The sequence below is a fragment of the Gigantopelta aegis genome, chromosome 3, assembly GCF_016097555.1.
Source record: "Gigantopelta aegis isolate Gae_Host chromosome 3, Gae_host_genome, whole genome shotgun sequence".
NCBI lineage: Eukaryota > Metazoa > Mollusca > Gastropoda > Neomphalida > Peltospiridae > Gigantopelta > Gigantopelta aegis.
This window is the reverse complement of record NC_054701.1, coordinates 96,747,763-96,765,354: the sequence shown is the minus strand read 5'-3', so window position 1 is coordinate 96,765,354 and position 17,592 is coordinate 96,747,763. Positions and strand designations below refer to the sequence as shown.

At 39.2% G+C, this 17,592-nt stretch overlaps 2 protein-coding genes across 2 annotated transcripts; both read right to left on the bottom strand.

Annotated features, from left to right (window-relative positions):
- Positions 1-536: 536 nt before the first annotated feature.
- LOC121368968 (RNA polymerase II-associated protein 3-like) lies at positions 537-6,121 on the bottom strand (the record flags this gene model as incomplete). Its single annotated transcript, XM_041493739.1, has 2 exons — positions 5,834-6,121; positions 537-680 (listed from the first exon to the last, which is right to left on the bottom strand). Coding segments are annotated over exons 1-2 (306 nt in total), but the record flags the coding sequence as incomplete, so codon positions are not given.
- Positions 6,122-12,817: 6,696 nt separating this feature from the next.
- Positions 12,818-14,444, bottom strand: LOC121368967. Its single transcript, XM_041493738.1, has 3 exons — positions 14,125-14,444; positions 13,337-13,601; positions 12,818-13,003 (listed from the first exon to the last, which is right to left on the bottom strand). Exons 1-3 carry the CDS (start codon positions 14,442-14,444, stop codon positions 12,818-12,820), a joined length of 771 nt encoding a protein of 256 aa, XP_041349672.1.
- Positions 14,445-17,592: the final 3,148 nt, after the last annotated feature.

The following is a 17,592-nucleotide window of genomic DNA, read 5'->3' as shown; positions in this document are numbered from 1 at the left end:
CACCCTCGGTAGTCATAACACTGTACTTACAATATCAAAGATATCCCACACTCAGTAATCATAACACTGTACTTACAATATCAAACATATCCCACCCTCGGTAATCATATCACTGTACTTACAATATCAAACATATCTCATCCTCAGTAATCATAACACTGTACTTACAATATCAAACATATCTCATCCTCAGCAGTCATAACACTGTACTTACAATATCAAACATATCCCACGCTCGGTAGTCATAAGACTGTACTTACAATATCAAACACATCCCACCCTCGGTAATCATACCACTGTACTTACAATATCAAACATATCCCACGCTCGGTAGTCATAACATTGTACTTAAAATACCAAACATATCCCACGCTCGGTAATCATAACACTGTACTTACAATATCAAACATATTCCACGCTCGGTAGTCATAACAGTGTACTTACAATATTGAACGTATCCCACACTCAGTAGTCATAACACTGTACTTACAATATCAAACATATCCCACGCTCGGTAGTCATAACACTGTACTTACAATATCAAACGTATCCCATGCTCGGTAGTCATAACCACTGATCCTCCTGGTTGTCTTTTCTGAACCTTGACCATTCTCTACTAGTTTCTTCTTCACCTTTTTTCTCTTCTTTTTGTTAAGGCTGTTCCTAACTGGTGGCAGTTTCTACATTAAATTAAAAAGTTAGATTTAAAAAAGGTTTGTTTTGCTTAATGACACAGTAACACCACTAGAGCTCACCGAGTCATTAATCGTTGGTTATAGGATGTCATACAATTGGTAACTTTCGGTCTTAGAGAAGAAAGCCCAGGGTGTGCACTTTATGGTCGCCCGATCGCCCATGGCGAGTCAAAACAGCGTCGGGCAAGTCAAAACCTTATCATGTGTCGCCCTCCTGGCGACCGAAAATTTCCACATCTTGTATTATGTATCAAAATGAAAATAACTAATGTCTGTAAGAGATCGGAAAGTTATTTTTTATTTATTGTTTTCAACTGGTTTCCTATTAGTATCTGCGCAACCAAACCCATATAGAATATAATAGCGACCACTTCACCAGTCTATCAAACAGTCTAAAGCCATTCGGAATGCCTCGGCCGGTTTTGATTACATACTCGGAAAACCTCGGCCAAGTAAATGTATTCGTAGGTTCAGTCGGAACACCTCGGCCATGTCCGTCTTTACTTTCCATTTAGTTACAATAGAAACAACTCATCACATTCTGCTACACTGTGTTTCGCAGAAAGATTTTGTTTAGGAGCCAAGTCTCCTATATCAAACACCCAATTGTCACTGAGAACGATGTCAACAACAGCTATCATTGCCTATGCATGTTGTTAAATTAATTATTATGCCTTTAACTTGTGTTGTGTGTTTATTTCTCTAGTGGATGTGATTATTGTTTGTATAGATTGCTGTTAGCTTAGTATTTTTTAATTCCTCGTCATACGGCCATAAAAGCACTGTATTCATTCCAAGACCGAGCCTTGGTAAAACTGTCCAGATGTTTGATCGTGTGGGTTCCGCAACAACATAATAATTATAATTTAATTACAACAGTTTGTAATAAAACTAAAACAAGTTCTGTTTCCTTCTTTTGTGTTGTTATTATTGTTTGTATCATATGATAACATGTTTTTAAAGTGCAATTTAATTAAGTTTTTTTTTTAACGAAATTTGGTCGCGGGCCATTCAAGAGTTGTACGGGCGAGTCAAAGTGTTGCTGTGAGTGGCCCGATTGGTCAGTAAAAAAAAATCCCAAGTGTATACCCTGAAAGCTGCTACAAGGATCTTTTATATGCACCATCCCACTGACAGGAAGGCACATACCATGCACAGCTTTTGAAATACCAGACATGGTGCACTGGTTGGAATGAGAAATGGGCCACTGATAGGGATCGATCCAAGAGTTGAAGACCGACTGTGCATCAGAGGAACACTTTACCACTGTCCCACCCCATAAAGTTAGTTAAAGATAGTTATTAATAATGGTGTAACGATACACTCGAATATTCGGTGCACCGAACAGCGACCTGTATCGTAGTTGTATTCGTATTCGCCGCTGCTTGAACCGAACACCCGCGAATATTATAATGTAACTGCATGTCGTATGTTTAAGCATATGCTAGTCACGCTGTTTGAATTGAAATTCAACAGCAATTATTTTATATCAAACGCAGACACATATATACTATTAAGACCATCATGACAATTATTAGACTGGAGTCTGGACCACTGTTTAGCAAGTCTAAAATTGAACATACGTATAGAGGGTTTAGTGACAGTCTAGTTCAGACTTCAGCTGTTTCCGCTGCATTCGCACGGAAATGAGGTTAGCGTTTTCGAACTTTCTGTGGCGTCCCATTTAATAATGTCTGAACTAGTGGGCATCGCTGATGCCCCTGCAAAACTTAAATCAGTTGTATGGAAATATTTCGGATATGTTGCCAAACATCTTCCGTGCATCCCAGCAACAAGTGTGCCAAGTGAGAGAGTGTTTAGCACTGCTGGCGATGTTGTAACTGCAACAAGTGTGCCAAGTGAGAGAGTGTTTAGCACTGCTGGTGATGTTGTAACTGCAACAAGTGTGCCAAGTGAGAGAGTGTTTAGCACTGCTGGTGATGTTGTAACTGCAACAAGTGTGCCAAGTGAGAGAGTGTTTAGCACTGCTGGTGATGTTGTAACTGCAACAAGTGTGCCAAGTGAGAGAGTGTTTAGCACTGCTGGTGATGTTGTAACTGCACAAAGAGCTGCACTTTCAGGCGAACATGTTGATATGCTAGTCTTTTTGAAGAAAAACATTGTAATTGATTAAAGAATAGACCCTTTAATTTGCTTGACATTATCAAGATTATTTGTGGTTGTTTACTGTTCAGTTTATTTTGTATTTTGATGTTTTAAGCACAGAGAACTGCTCTTTATTCTGTGTGTATATATTTTTTTTTTTTTTTTTTTTTTTTTTTGGGTGGGGTGGAAAGATAAACTGTGTACAAGCAACTGATAAGCAAATGCATCATACCATAATTATTATTTGTGAATTTCTGACTTGTCAGCACGTTTTAGCCTATATGCATTGTATTCATGAATAAATAGTTGTATTCATCACCTTATATTCGTGATACGTATCGTATTCATCACCCTGTGTATACGTTACACCTCTAGTTATTAACTTGGTGAAATTCTTTTGCTCACCCAGAGCTAAATGTAGCCCTGACTGAGTTCTACATGTTAAAACTGCATGGCTATTTGATTATAATGAGTAGTTACAATTTCTTTTTAATTGTTAATCGAACAAAATATGCAGGAATATGCCGAAAATTGGTAAAACTAAAAGTACCTACATGTTTACAATTGGCGGAGCCCGGCAATTTCACCACTGGTCTATTTTACCACTGGTCTATTTCACCACAGATAATTTAGTTGTAAATTCCATTTAGTGTTGTGCCAAGCCGCCATACATTATGCATGTGACGGGATTACAACTGCTCTAAATGTTTATATTAATAATATAAATTCAGTGCATGTTTTTGTGTTTTTTTGCGGGGGGGGGGGGGGGGGGGGGGGTATTAGGGGTTTTTTCTTGTTTATTCCACAACAGTCAGACAAGGTCAATGTGTGAAATTTATATTTGTTATCCACGAATATGGGGTTAATGTTGTATTAGAGTGGTAGGCAACCAGGGTATGCACTTGGGATTTTTTTGACTGGTCACTCACAGCAACACTTTGACTCGCCCATACAACGTTTGAATGGCCCGCGACCGAATTTTGTTATAAAAAGAATTTACTTAAATTTCACTTTAAAAACTGTATCATATCATACAAACAATAATAACAACACAAAAGAAGAAAACAATTGTTTTAGTTTTATTACAAACTGTTGTAATTAAATTATAATTATGTTATCACGGGCCCCACACAAACATCTGGAATGTTTTACCAAGGCTCAGTCTTGGAATGAATAAGGAGCTTTTATGGCCGTATGACAATGAATTTTTTTTTAAAATACTACGCCATCAGCAATCTATACAAACAATAATCACATTCACTAGAGAAATAAACACAAAACACAAATTAAAGGCTATTTAATTATGAAACGGCTAATAATGATAACAACACTACTTCCAAACCATACAAAGTAAATCACTATAATAATGTAGTAGAATATTGTGTCAATATCATATAATGATGTGAGCTACATGTAGTATATCATTCGTTAATGTGAGCCATTATCAAACAGGGAACTTATTACAAAACCTAACTGTTTAGAAATCTACACAAACTCAAGAGGGCAACACGTGTTCAGTGGATGTAGGCACGTGCAAAAAGATTGAACAACAACAACTCGTTCGTTGACAGGTCACTCATGATGTTGTTTTGAGTGACCTGTCAAGAGTCCAGTTAATTTGAAGTTCCCACGTCATTCGCAGTGACAATTGGGTGTTTGGTATAGTAGACTCGGTATATATTCCATTAGAAACGACAACGTTCCAACATAATGTAACTTCGGAAAACCTCAAGCTCGTAAACAAAAACTTTCTTCAAAACATAGCAAAGCGAAATGTGACGAGTTGTTCCGTTTACAAGTAACAAAATGGAAAGTAAAGACGGACATGGGCGAGGCATTCTGATTGAACCTTCGAATACATTTACGTGGCCACGGGTTTCCGAATACATAATCAAAACCGGGCGAGGCATTCAGAATGTTTTCAAACTGTTCGACAGACTGGGAAGTGGTCGCTATTATGTCCTATATGGGTTTGGTTGCACAGAAACTAATAGGAAACCAGTTGAAAACAATAAATAAAAAAGTAACTTTCCGATCTCTTACTAACATTAGTTATTTGCATTTTGAAACATAATACAATAGGGCCTATGTGAAAAATTTTGGTTGCAAGGTGGGCGACATGTGATAAATGTTTGACTTGCCTGACGCTATTTTGACTCGCCATGGGCGATCAGGCGACCATAAAATGCACACCTTGGGCAACCATTCCCTTTTTTCACTATACACAGCTATACTAAAAGAATCCTTCATATGTGTCCATGTGGGACAGGGTTATTCCACCCGAGGGTACATAATTTGTTGTCAGGGACGAAGCGTATTATGTACCTGAGAGTGGAATAGCCCTGTCCCACAGAGATCCATAATGGAGGATTATTTTTCTTCCATCCAGTAGATGAAAAACAAGCATTTTGGGAAAACATGAAAACCAACATTTTTATTTTTTATTTTACAATAAAATAATCATAACCATTGATGATTGAAAAGATTGTACCAAAAAATGGTTTATACTTAATGTAAAAACCGAAAATGATGGTATAATTTCATTTTGACAGCAGGTTTCCTTGTTTTTATGAAATATAAAAATCATTTCTTACGTTAGTTTGCCGTTTACGCGACATCACCCAATGTTAATATCAACTCAAACTATAGAAGTCACATGGTCAAGCAAGACCGATTTATTCTGCATGGGCTGACGTCATGGAATACCCTGGTCTTGTATGACTAGGGATGAGAGAAAATTATATCTTGAACGGCACTTACATTCGAGTTAATCTTGATGAACTACTTGGGCTACAACCTGATCAACTTCAAAGGACATTTCCTGAACGGTACTTCAGGGCCGTAGCTAGGAAAAAAATTGGGGGGGGGGGGGTGCAACTGAGTAGTTAATAGTCTAAAACTCCTTTTCTTTAAGTTTCTATAAATGCTTTCCGATTTTTCCTTGCCCCCGTGCTAGCTACGGCCCTGTACTTTACAATGATGTTTGACTGACAGCGCCAATGGAAAGACCTGCAAGTAAATCAATACAATACCGGTTCTTCAGTGACTTTGTGTTTCACCAACGCACGATCTTTGGCTGTAACGTCTGACGTCCAGCTGTCCAAGTCGGCCAGGTATTCTTGGATCTCAAGCTGGTTTTCTTTCACCTGCTGCTGTAGGGTAATCATTCGGTCTTCGTGCTTCGACACCGCCATCGTGTTTCGATCTACACCCCCAAGAAAAAACAAGTACAAGAAGTCGCAATGTAATTATTGTTGTTATTATTATTATTTGAAACAAAACTGTTCGTGCAAAATCAACAACGTGCAAATGTGGGTGCAGACATGTTTAATCACGTGATACATTTATTTCCGCTTAGCGACCAAAGGTCTCAATACACAGATAGTAGATCCATAGGGTGCAGGTCACCTCGCTCAGTGGTTGGTCAACTCCTAGCCCGAGTACTCTGACTGTAAGAGAGCTAGACGGACATTTGGACATAAATACGCTCTCATTACAGTCAGAGACCAAGCTATGTATTTTTTTGGCAACCGACAACCAAAAAGTTGGCAAAGATTTCCGCTCTAATACCACAACAATCCTATGCTTGACGTGAAATACCTTTACATCGATCATTTTCGAGTTGATTGATTAAAAGAAATTCAGATATTAATCACTAATACACACACTACAGAAAGAAACCCGACAACACCCACATTCAGCTAAGCTTCGACAAACTCCGGACAGCAGAATTCTAAGTTCGCCTACCTATATCGTGACGATGCGTCACATGATCGCCCACTCAGCCATTCCGTCTTCCAGGGGCCGTCTCAAAACGACAAGTACCCAACAATCACCCAAAAAAGTTTGTTTTGTGTAACGACACCACTACAGCACATTGATGTATTAATCATCGGCTATTGGGTGTCAAATATTTGGTAATTTTATCACCGTGTTAGAAAGGAAACCATTAGCCAACTCTTCCATGTTGTAACGTCGCTTGATATGAGACGGCCCCTGTAACGGATCACGTGATCTACGTCACGAAATAGGTCACCGAACTTTGTAATTTTTGCGACGGAGTGTCACGTAGCGTAGCTGATTGTGGGTGCTGTCGGATTTCTTTCTGTAGTATGTGTATTAGTGATTAATATGTGGATTTTTTTTAATCAGTTAACTCGAAAATGATCGATGTAAAGGTATTTGACGTCAAACATAGGATTGTTGTGGTATTAGAGCGGGAATTTTTTCCAACTTTTTGGTTGTCGGGAATTGCCAAAAAAATACATACTCATAGCTTGGTCTCTGACTGTAATGAGAGCGTATTTATGTCCAAATGTCCGTCTAGCTCTCTTACAGTCAGAGTACTTAGGCTAGGCAACTCCTCCCAGTGGTTGGTAAACTTGCGCTGGTTGCACTTTATTATGTTCAATTTAAACTTAAATTAATATATTAGATTTGACGGAACTGCAACATATTTCACGCCAGAACATAAATCCACTGCAGGGCCGTACCCTCCGGGGGGAGGGGGGGGGGGGCACTTGCCCCCCTGAGAATCTCCCTTTTTTCTCTTTTCTTTTTAACTCCAGAAAATAGCATACACATCTCAGGGTTTAATTTATACAGTTTTTCATTTGTTTATAAAAAAAGTAGTGTTCCCCCCCCCCCCTCCCCAGGATTTTGATCAGGGTACGGCCCTGCACTGGTAGTTCAAAGTTATAAATGTCACAGTAATATCAGAAGCAATAGTCAATTATATTAAACTGCTTTTGTCTGCTGTAACTAGACCGGTATAGACAAGACTTAGTTCGAAGGAAGAAAATCCTTTATTTAACGACGCACTCAACTCATTTTATTCACGGTTATATGGCGTCACGAAGCGTAGCTGAATGTGGGTGCTGTCGGGTTTCTTTCTGTAGTAAGTGTATTAGTGATTAATATGTGGATTTTTTTGTATCACTTAACTCGAAAATGATTGATGTAAAGGTATTTGACGTCAAACATAGGATTGTTGTGGTATTAGAGCGGGATTCGTTGCCTACCGTCTGGTAGTCAGGAATTGCCAAAAAAAGACATAGGTTGGTCTCTGACTGTAATGAGAGCGTGTTTATGTCCAAATGTCCGTCTAGCTCTCTTACAGTCAGAGTACTCGGGCTAGTTGCTGATATGTTATTGTGCAGAGATGTTTGAACGTGGTGTGGATAGCTGGGAGAATACTGGTTTTGTAAATATATGAAATTTTGGTTAAAATACATTTTAATATATATAACACATGTAGTCAGAACTGCAACATGTATATTTTGAAATATTTTAAAGTAGGAAAATGTAAGTATTAATAGTATGTTGTATATTCTTTGGGAATATATTGTACATTATTAATTTCAAATGTTGTATATTTGTCTTTGTTTTGTAAGCTAGAATATGAAGTATTATAAATGAATAATTATTACAATGTTTTGGAGTAGAGTTAAGTTGGTGGTTTGGAAATACGAATGTACCGATTTAGTGTTACGGTTTTGGGTAGCCCGAGTACTCTGACTGTAAGAGAGCTAGACGGACATTTGGACATAAATACGCTCTCATTACAGCGTATTTATGTCCAAATGTCCGTCTAGCTCTCTTAGTACTCTGGCTAGGTTGTGGGGTACCATTTCATTATTGTAATGACGCTAGATTGTAGTTATTTTTGTGGTAGCGATAGAGCTAGCCATTGGAGAGCCTATTGAATAGTTGTGTGCATGGAAAGATTGGTCTGTATAGACTGTTATTGGTGAAATGTGATATTTCAAATTGAGTGCACTTTGAAGTAACGATGGAAGATCCTGTTATCGTTAACAATGTGAACCTACCTTTGATGCAGGACAGATTCGCAAGCCACCTACGTTGGATGTGACTTTTGTTTAGTTAACAACTGTTAACTGTTCGGACTTTTGAAACTAATTTAATTCAAATTTGTCAATTGATTTGATCACTGTATTTTGTTTCCTAAAGTAGAATCGCAATTCATTGATTTAGTGTGTAAACTGAAGACATTTTAGAAATTAAATATATATTTTATTTTACTGTTTGTCATTTTGTTTAGAATGTTAAGGTAGTGTCTAATTCAAGCCCTCGGTCAGTCCTGATGTGACAACAGTACGTAGCAACATTACTGGGTACTATACTGGTGGTGGTCAGTTTGTACTTGTACGTTTTGCTCTATCCAAAATAATATAAATCTTCGAGAATAATTCATGAGTGGCCGTTGTTATAAAATGTATCTAACGAGCTAATGAGTTTGATACGTTTTCAAACGAGTTGTAAAATAATGGTATCTAACGGAACAAATTTTAACAATCTTTTTCGATTGAAGGATATTCACAGCCTTTGTACTTGTAGCCAAGTTACGCGTCAGACAAATGATTGGCAGGTTAACTATACATCGCAGTGATTTGATTTCGATCGTGCTGTTTATTCATTGGATGTATGGCATTGGTGACCTGGTCATCACATAGGAGCAGCCAGTCGTATGTTTTGAAATTAACACGTATATGTAAGTAAATATGTGTTAACAAATTAACGAATGATCTCACCAACGGGTGTATAAGAAAGTTATTTAAAATCGTTGTACACTGCGTTAATTAATATACATATTTATAATTATGTACATTAATGTTGGATGCACCTAGCTAAAAGAGAACATTGATGTAAAATTCATAAAATAATGGAAATAGCTGGAAACAGTGTTATTATACGGCAGCAAATTAGCATTGCAAAACGCCATGACTGAATGCAGTGCTATAAATATTGACTATAGAGCCTCTGTATGGGTTCAAATGTTTTACAGCACCACATTTCGTCTGGGTCTTTTTAATGTAAAATGAGGTGGACAATTATAAATATTAAATTTGACAGCAACTGATAAGGAGGGATGTAAATATTTTGATGCTTAAATTCAGCAATGTTTTAAAAGACGTCACAAATGGCATAGAAACGCTATCAAAGTTTTAACAGTGATATGAGACAAAAATGCATTTAAAAAATGTGAAAGGAAAGGAAATTTTTATTAACGACGCACACAACACATTTTCTTTACGATTATATGGCGTCAGATATGGTTAAAGGACCACACATATATTGAGGAAACCCCCTGTCGCCACTTCATGGGCTACTCTTTCGATAAGCAGCAAGGGATCTTTTATATGCACACGTGATAACACGTACCACGGCCTTTGATATACCAGTCGTGGTGCACTGGCTGGAGCGAGAAATAGCCCAATGGGTCCACCAACAGGAATCGATCCCAGACCGACCTAGCATCAAGCGAGCGCTTTACCACTGGGCTACGACCCGCCTCAAAACTAATGTGAAATAAACTCAAAAACTCGTGTACAGGCTCCATATAGTGGTGCTACAACTCCAGCACTCGGCTCCATATAGTGGTGCTACAACTCCAGCACTCGGCTCCATATAGTGGTGCTACAACTCCAGTACTCGGCTCCATATAGTGGTGCTACAACTCCAGTACTCGACTCTATATAGTGGTGCTACAACTCAGTACTCTGCTCCATATAGTGGTGCTACAACTCCATATAGTGGTGCTACAACTCCAGTACTCGGCTCCATATAGTGGTGCTACAACTCCATATAGTGGTGCTACAACTCCATATAGTGGTGCTACAACTCCAGCACTTGGCGCCATATAGTGGTGCTACAACTCCAGCACTCGGCGCCATATAGTGGTGCTACAACTCCAGCACTCGGCGCCATATAGTGGTGCTACAACTCCAGCACTCGGCGCCATATAGTGGTGCTACAACTCCAGCACTCGGCGTCATATAGTGGTGCTACAACTCCAGCACTCGGCGCCATATAGTGGTGCTACAACTCCAGCACTCGGCGTCATATAGTGGTGCTACAACTCCAGCACTCGGCGTCATATAGTGGTGCTACAACTCCAGCACTCGGCGTCATATAGTGGTGCTACAACTCCAGCACTCGGCGCCATATAGTGGTGCTACAACTCCAGCACTCGGCGCCATATAGTGGTGCTACAACTCCAGCACTCGGCGTCATATAGTGGTGCTACAACTCCAGCACTCGGCGTCATATAGTGGTGCTACAACTCCAGCACTCGGCGTCATATAGTGGTGCTACAACTCCAGCACTCGGCGCCATATAGTGGTGCTACAACTCCAGCACTCGGCGCCATATAGTGGTGCTACAACTCCAGCACTCGGCGCCATATAGTGGTGCTACAACTCCAGCACTCGGCGTCATATAGTGGTGCTACAACTCCAGTATTCGGCTCCATATAGTGGTGCTACAACTCCAGTACTCGGCAGACGGCTTCATCGGAGTAGTGAAGGAGCACACTACTTAAAGGTAGGGTCAACTCAAACGAGAGCCTTGTGTTGGAAAGATGCATACCCGGACCACCAACACATACTGACACTTTAACAAATAAAAAAACCCTCGTAATTTTAGAGTTAATAAAATAAAAAAATCCACGATTATTCCAGCTAACTGGGGGCAGCCATTTTGTTTAATTTTTGTGACGACCGGTGGAAAAGCTTGGGGCGAAGTGACGTCAGCTCCGTCCATTTTCTCTATGCACTGTGTAAACAAACGCTCTAATTTACAAGGCGCTTCGCTTTCAACAACCTGACTTGTAAAACAACATAGTTTATTATACTATCAAGTCATTTAACTAAATATATTTCAATTTGCATCAATAGAACGAAATGGGAGGTATTTGTTTTCTTTTAAAAAATCCAAAGAAAAAAAATTCATATTAGGCCTATTGGTAGGGCACGTTCGAGCTAAAACGACCACTCACGATACCAAAGTGATACTTTTATTTTCTTTGGGACGACGTAATTGGTCAGTTTGTGATTTTAGATGGGGAAAGTACTTAATCAATGGTTTTACAGAATTACTTAACGGTAATAAAGCTGGGCGGCTGATAATGCCCATTACGACTGAAGGGGTATCTGTACGGTTACCACACAATACCCTGTGATCTTAATAAGAGGCACGTCTTTCAAGTGTGTCTAGACGGTGTCTGGGGACCGTCTAAATATACGCCTGTCATTCAGGAACCACAGGTACAGGCCACGGAAAGAAAAGATCAATAAACCAAGAAAACACCGATTATTATTTCAGTACATGGATTAATTTATGTACCAAACATAATAGCTATTTCAACACTTTGACAATGGTGGTTTATTTTGTATTGAAAAATAATATATAATTAAATTGTTGCTGGCTTACTGGGATGGCTATTATTACAGAACAATGCGATGTATTCGCAAAAATCGGGTATGTCTTGTTTCTAATTCCTGACGTGACACGTTAGGTATTACGTAACCACCAGCTCGCCATATGGCGTATTCATTGGGATGGTACAAAATGGCTGCGCCCGTTATATATAATGGCCGTCACATTTTCCTTTATTACCATACCCCACCCTCGCCCACATACACTCTTTTATCAACGTGTAGTCCGCTTATGATTGTTGAACAACTGGACCTTTGTGCAGGTGACAAGTATAATCGTATAGTTAATTAATAAAACGGTTAAATAATAAATATAAGAATAAATTATATGAATCAAAACTATAATAGTGGGATATAAGCTAATTTGTAGACCTATATGAGATAAGGTAGACCAAAAATAATTGTTCGAAAATATAAATATTGTTATTCTTCCTAAAATCTATATACAAACTAATTGCAGTTAAATAATATTTAGTTTGCTATATGAATTGTTGAACAACGGGTCCTTCAAATGTCACCTTTTATTGTCTGTAAATGGGCTATGGCCTAAAAACGGAATAAAGAATTGAATTGAATTATACTTGTTGATATTAAGCATTAAAACAAAGTTAGGTAAACATTAGTAACTATTTGAGGTCTCAAATAGTACCACAAACCTCAAATAGTTGGATAATGTACAGCAACCCTCAAATAGTTTACAGGCTTAAATACCACGTGACAGTAAAATAGTTCAATAATAACAAGACAATTGTGCACAAAGTATTTTTCTTTAATTGAGCATTAGAATTTCATAGAAAAAGTAGTGCCGTCGCCGAGTTTTAGACAAAGGTCACGTTGTTTAGCTTTCTCTTCGACATCATGGGAAATCAGAGGTGTTGCCGAGGCCTTGCCCTTAGTGTCCAGTATCCTTGAGGATTTTCTCTGAATGATGTTGTCAACAGTTGACGCCATCTTTCCTGATGTTCTCTATTAGGACAAATAAACAAAACAAAACTTGCTACATCACTGACATTATAACATGTTCATATCTATTTACGTTTATATAAACACAGGAGATGAACACAAAATGGTCTCTTGAGACAGGATATAATCATATTTAATATATACATGTACCTGTATGTTATATACATTTAATTATAATTATCTGGAAGATCAAAAGGGTGATCCTTTTGACAAAATGAGTTAGTTTAATTATTGTTGTTATTTTCAAATGATTCATAATTTGAGAACCTGCGTCAATGAAGGTCAGTAAGAGGATATTAATTTTATTAAATCGTGTAATTTAATTAACTATTGTACCTTGTATGCCCGAATGGCCACGGACTTGTGTCCCGTTCTCTCGGCTATCAGTTGCTCATCGATACCAGACTCATACAATCTCGTTGCAGTAGTAGCCCGGAGGGAGTGGTTGGTGTAGTAGCCAGTGAAACCCGCCGCCTTGCAGAGTCGTCCAGTGGTTGAACATAATGGATGAATACCAACAGGAACATCTGCATAACAGCAGTCTGATGTTAAAAATGTAAGTGGTCGTAGATAAAATGAATCACATTTTCCATTCTTAAGCCTGCAATATAGAATTTAATACTGTCTTAGATCAGTGGATACGGTAAACATTTCCTTACCCATTATAATGAGACTCCAACAAAATAATTATATCGCCATAGAAGCGCTCATTTCTAAATTTTCTGCCCCCCCCCCCCCCCCATTAGTGTTGTATAATTTACCACTGGCAGACACATAATTATTCAGAGTATTTGGCGCTCCTAGGCATTTTGATATTTCGAGCCCCTGCCACGCCTCTAAATAGAAGCTAATCAGTTTTAAGAATAAGGGGTTGAATATTAGGAGAATGGGAGGGGGTGGAGGTGAATGTTATCTGGCATAAAAAGTAATTATATTACTTAGTGGGGGAAAGTGGAATTGTGTGCAGCATACAAAAATAATTTGTTTTCCAAAATATTGTCGTCCATAAAACTTACCGCCCTATGTTTGGGCCTAATTGGCCTGTGCACTAATAGGCCTCCCACTATGGGAATTTGTACGTGAAGACAACAGAAGAGATAAATATAATCAAGAAATTTACTTACTTCAATGAAATGTATTTTTCAAATAGCCTGACAAGACATCTCTCAGGGAAGTCATGGTTTTCACTAACGGTACCACTTTTCCTCTCCAATTTCCGATGTTTCAAGCTTCCTTGATTAGTTTTCGAAATGTCTTCTGTGTATTTCAAGGATTTTTCACCACTGGAACCTACCAAGAGCTCAAACTGGGATGCTGAACCAACACGTAGAAACCTATGTTCATCTCCCGCCCTTAGCGCAAAATTCAGTCCGATCAAGTACACGAGTGTATCTAGAAGTTGTCGTGGAGTGTCTTCGCCAAGAAACTGTTTCCTCCATAACATATCTTCTTGTTCTTCCGATATAATTTGAGCCTAACGTTTACTGATACCAATGCCTTTCCTTGCAATTTCTTTCATGCGTGCGTCGAGTACAGATCGTAGTCCTGCGTAACATGCTTCATCAAAAAAATTAACTGGCTTGTCATTTCTACGCAGATAGTACTGTAGCGATGAAACAATTTCATAGAGTGTATTACCGCGATACTCCGCACCTTTCATGTTGCGTACTTCCGTCACAAAACACATCAAAACCGTATTGAATTCATTTTCATCTTCCGCCAAAGAAATAAGATCCTTTTTAATGATGGGTACATCTCTTAAATTGCGGTTGTTTCTTCCATTTATCCAACTATTAAACAGTTTGACGGCCCATGTGCTTTTATTTTTAGTATTTGTAGAAAAGGCCGAGTCACGTAAACCTTTCATTTCACTTTTTGAGAGTGGTGTGCCGAAACGTAATGTTTCATCTTTCAGTTCGCTTTCTATGGCATTAGTAGCCTGCAAAACTTCCTCATCGGAATTAGTTGGATTTAAGTTTGACAAGTTAATGTCATTGCTTTCACGGTCACACGCGTTACTTGCTAACTCACTGTTTAAACTGTCTAAATCGAAATTAGTTATAAAATTGTCTTCTAAAGGACAAAAAGGCACAAAATCAAATTCGGAATTCAAACCTAGTTCCACATTTAAATTGTTAAAACTGTTCTGTGTTATAAATAAATCGTCGTCGGTTTGTTCATTCATATCGAATTGCTCTAATACGGTAATTCCCAGCGTGCGTTTTCAACGTGTTTGGTAATGAACGCCTCAAATAGTTTTGCACGTGCTTGAACGTCACGTGGTCAAACCTCAAATAGTTATGCACGGACAACATGCGGTATTCAGTCACGTGTCTCGTCAGTTTCAGTTACCTGTGGGTTATGTAATTTTTGGATGCACATTAGTTGGTTGGAGAATTTTGTGAGGGTACTTTGTTTTAAGTAGCATAATGTCCTCAAACTCACGATTAGTTGCGCTCGTGAATCTCGTTTTCGGCCTAACGGCCTCAAACGAGATTCACCGGCGCAACTAATCGTGAGTTTTCGTACATTATCCTATACATAATGTGCATTATATATCGTTTAATATGCATACAAGGCCAAATGCCTTAATTGTCCCCTCCTTTAAGACATGACAAAAGTAAAATGTCGGTGCCAGAAATTTTATTTCAGCTAACATTGACTTTCAGGGTGTAAATTTAATATGCTGAGATTATATAGTGCCGCAAATTGAGAGAGATAACTTGCTGCAAAAACAAAATTCCCATAACTGTTGACTTTTATAATAACAATTTGCGTCATTTTGAAGAAAAAGTAGGAAAAATAGACCCAAAAAACCCGCAGTCTCTTAAAGCTTTTGTGTTCCTCTGAGAATGAAAAATTGAAATACGATTCATATATGGAGGGTCTGGTTAAGTCCGTACGGAAGCGACCCGCTGTTAGTAATCGACATTAAACCGACGTCGGCCCATGGATGGCCCACCATCGACTCAATCGTTCACATGCTGTCGGTTGCCAACATCCGCCCATAGTTCCTTTCACTCGTCTATACAAAAGTGGACCTTTGTTGGAAAACGATATTAAATAGATGGCCCATAGGCGGCCCACCATCGGCTTAACCGTGGACATTCTGTCGGTTGCAATATCGGCCCGCTGTTGGTTGCCAACATGGTAGTCATGAGATCGGCCTCGGTGGCGTCGTGGTAGGCCATCGGTCTAAAGGCTGGTAGGTACTGGGTTCGGATCCCAGTCGAGGCATGGAATTTTTAATCCAGATACTGACTCCAAACCCTGAGTGAGTGCTCCGCAAGGCTCAATGGGTAGGTGTAAACCACTTGCACCGACCAGTGATCCATAACTGGTTCAACAAAGACCATGGTTTGTGCTATCCTGCCTGTGGGAAGCACAAATAAAAGATCCCTTGCTGCTAATCGGAAGAGTAGCCCATGTAGTGGCGACAGCGGGTTTCCTCTCAAAATCTGTGTGGTCCTTAACCATATGTCTGACGCCATATAACCGTAAATAAAATGTGTTGAGTGCGTCGTTAAATAAAACATTTCTTTCTTGGTAGTCATGAACAATATTGGTTGCAAATTTCGGTCCATAATCCTTTTTGCTCATCCATATGAAAGCGGCCCGTTGTTGGGAGACATCAACCAATATCGGGTCAATGTCAGCCCATCATGAGCAAATATGAATCGTATATAAATATACCTAAAGCTGTTAGGGTGGCATGGGTGCTACAGGGTTTCACTCTTTCAGGGTTTCATCAACAAAAACCGGCCTCGGTGAGGTCGTGGTAGGCCATCGGTCTACATGCTGGTAGGTACTGGGTTCGGATCCCAGTCGAGGCATGGGATTTTTAATCCAGATACCGACTCCAAACCCTGACTGAGTGCTCCGCAAGGCTCAATGGGTAGGTGTAAACCACTTGCACCGACCAGTGATCCATAACTGGTTCAACAAAGGCCATGGTTTGTGCTATCCTGCCTGTGGGAAGCACAAATAAAAGATCCCTTGCTGCTAATCGGAAGAGTAGCCCATGTAGTGGCGACAGCGGGTTTCCTCTCAAAATCTGTGTGGTCCTTAACCATATGTCTGACGTCATATAACCGTAAATAAAATGTGTTGAGTGCGTCGTTAAATAAAACATTTCTTTCTTTTCATCAACAAAAGTGGATGTAAAAATATGGAAGTTATGGTAATCTGATGTCGGGTCACAGTCGGCCCAAAGTCAATCCAATGTCACCATAGATGCAGCTTCAGAGGCGGATCTAGGAGGCCCCACCCCTAAATTTTGCGACAGTTATAATTTTCTGATATATTAATTTTCATTTGTTTACTATCCCCTCCAAACCTCCTCCAAAGTTCCATTTGCATTCCGCTTCATGTCATTCTCCCCCCCCCCCCCCAAATGGATTTTCTGGACCCGCCACTGAGCTTCAATATATCTTTTAGTAACTTATGGCAATATGATATCGGCTTAATTATCCCAGTGTCAATTTGACATCACCACAGAAGCAGATATAAGATACACTGCAAACATATTACCAGACCACAAGCGGCGATGTCCGTAAACAAGCATAAAACAGTATATGCCAGTCCATAATCAG

Excerpts from the sequence above, each read along its gene's own strand:
- LOC121368967 (XM_041493738.1), bottom strand. The coding sequence starts at position 14,444 with ATGTTATGGAGGAAACAGTTTCTTGGCGAAGACACTCCACGACAACTT. Across the intron at positions 13,602-14,124 it reads GAAAAATACATTTCATTGAA|GCTTAAGAATGGAAAATGTG; the intron begins GTAAGTAAATTT and ends TCTATATTGCAG. Across the intron at positions 13,004-13,336 it reads TGGCCATTCGGGCATACAAG|AGAACATCAGGAAAGATGGC; the intron begins GTACAATAGTTA and ends TTGTCCTAATAG.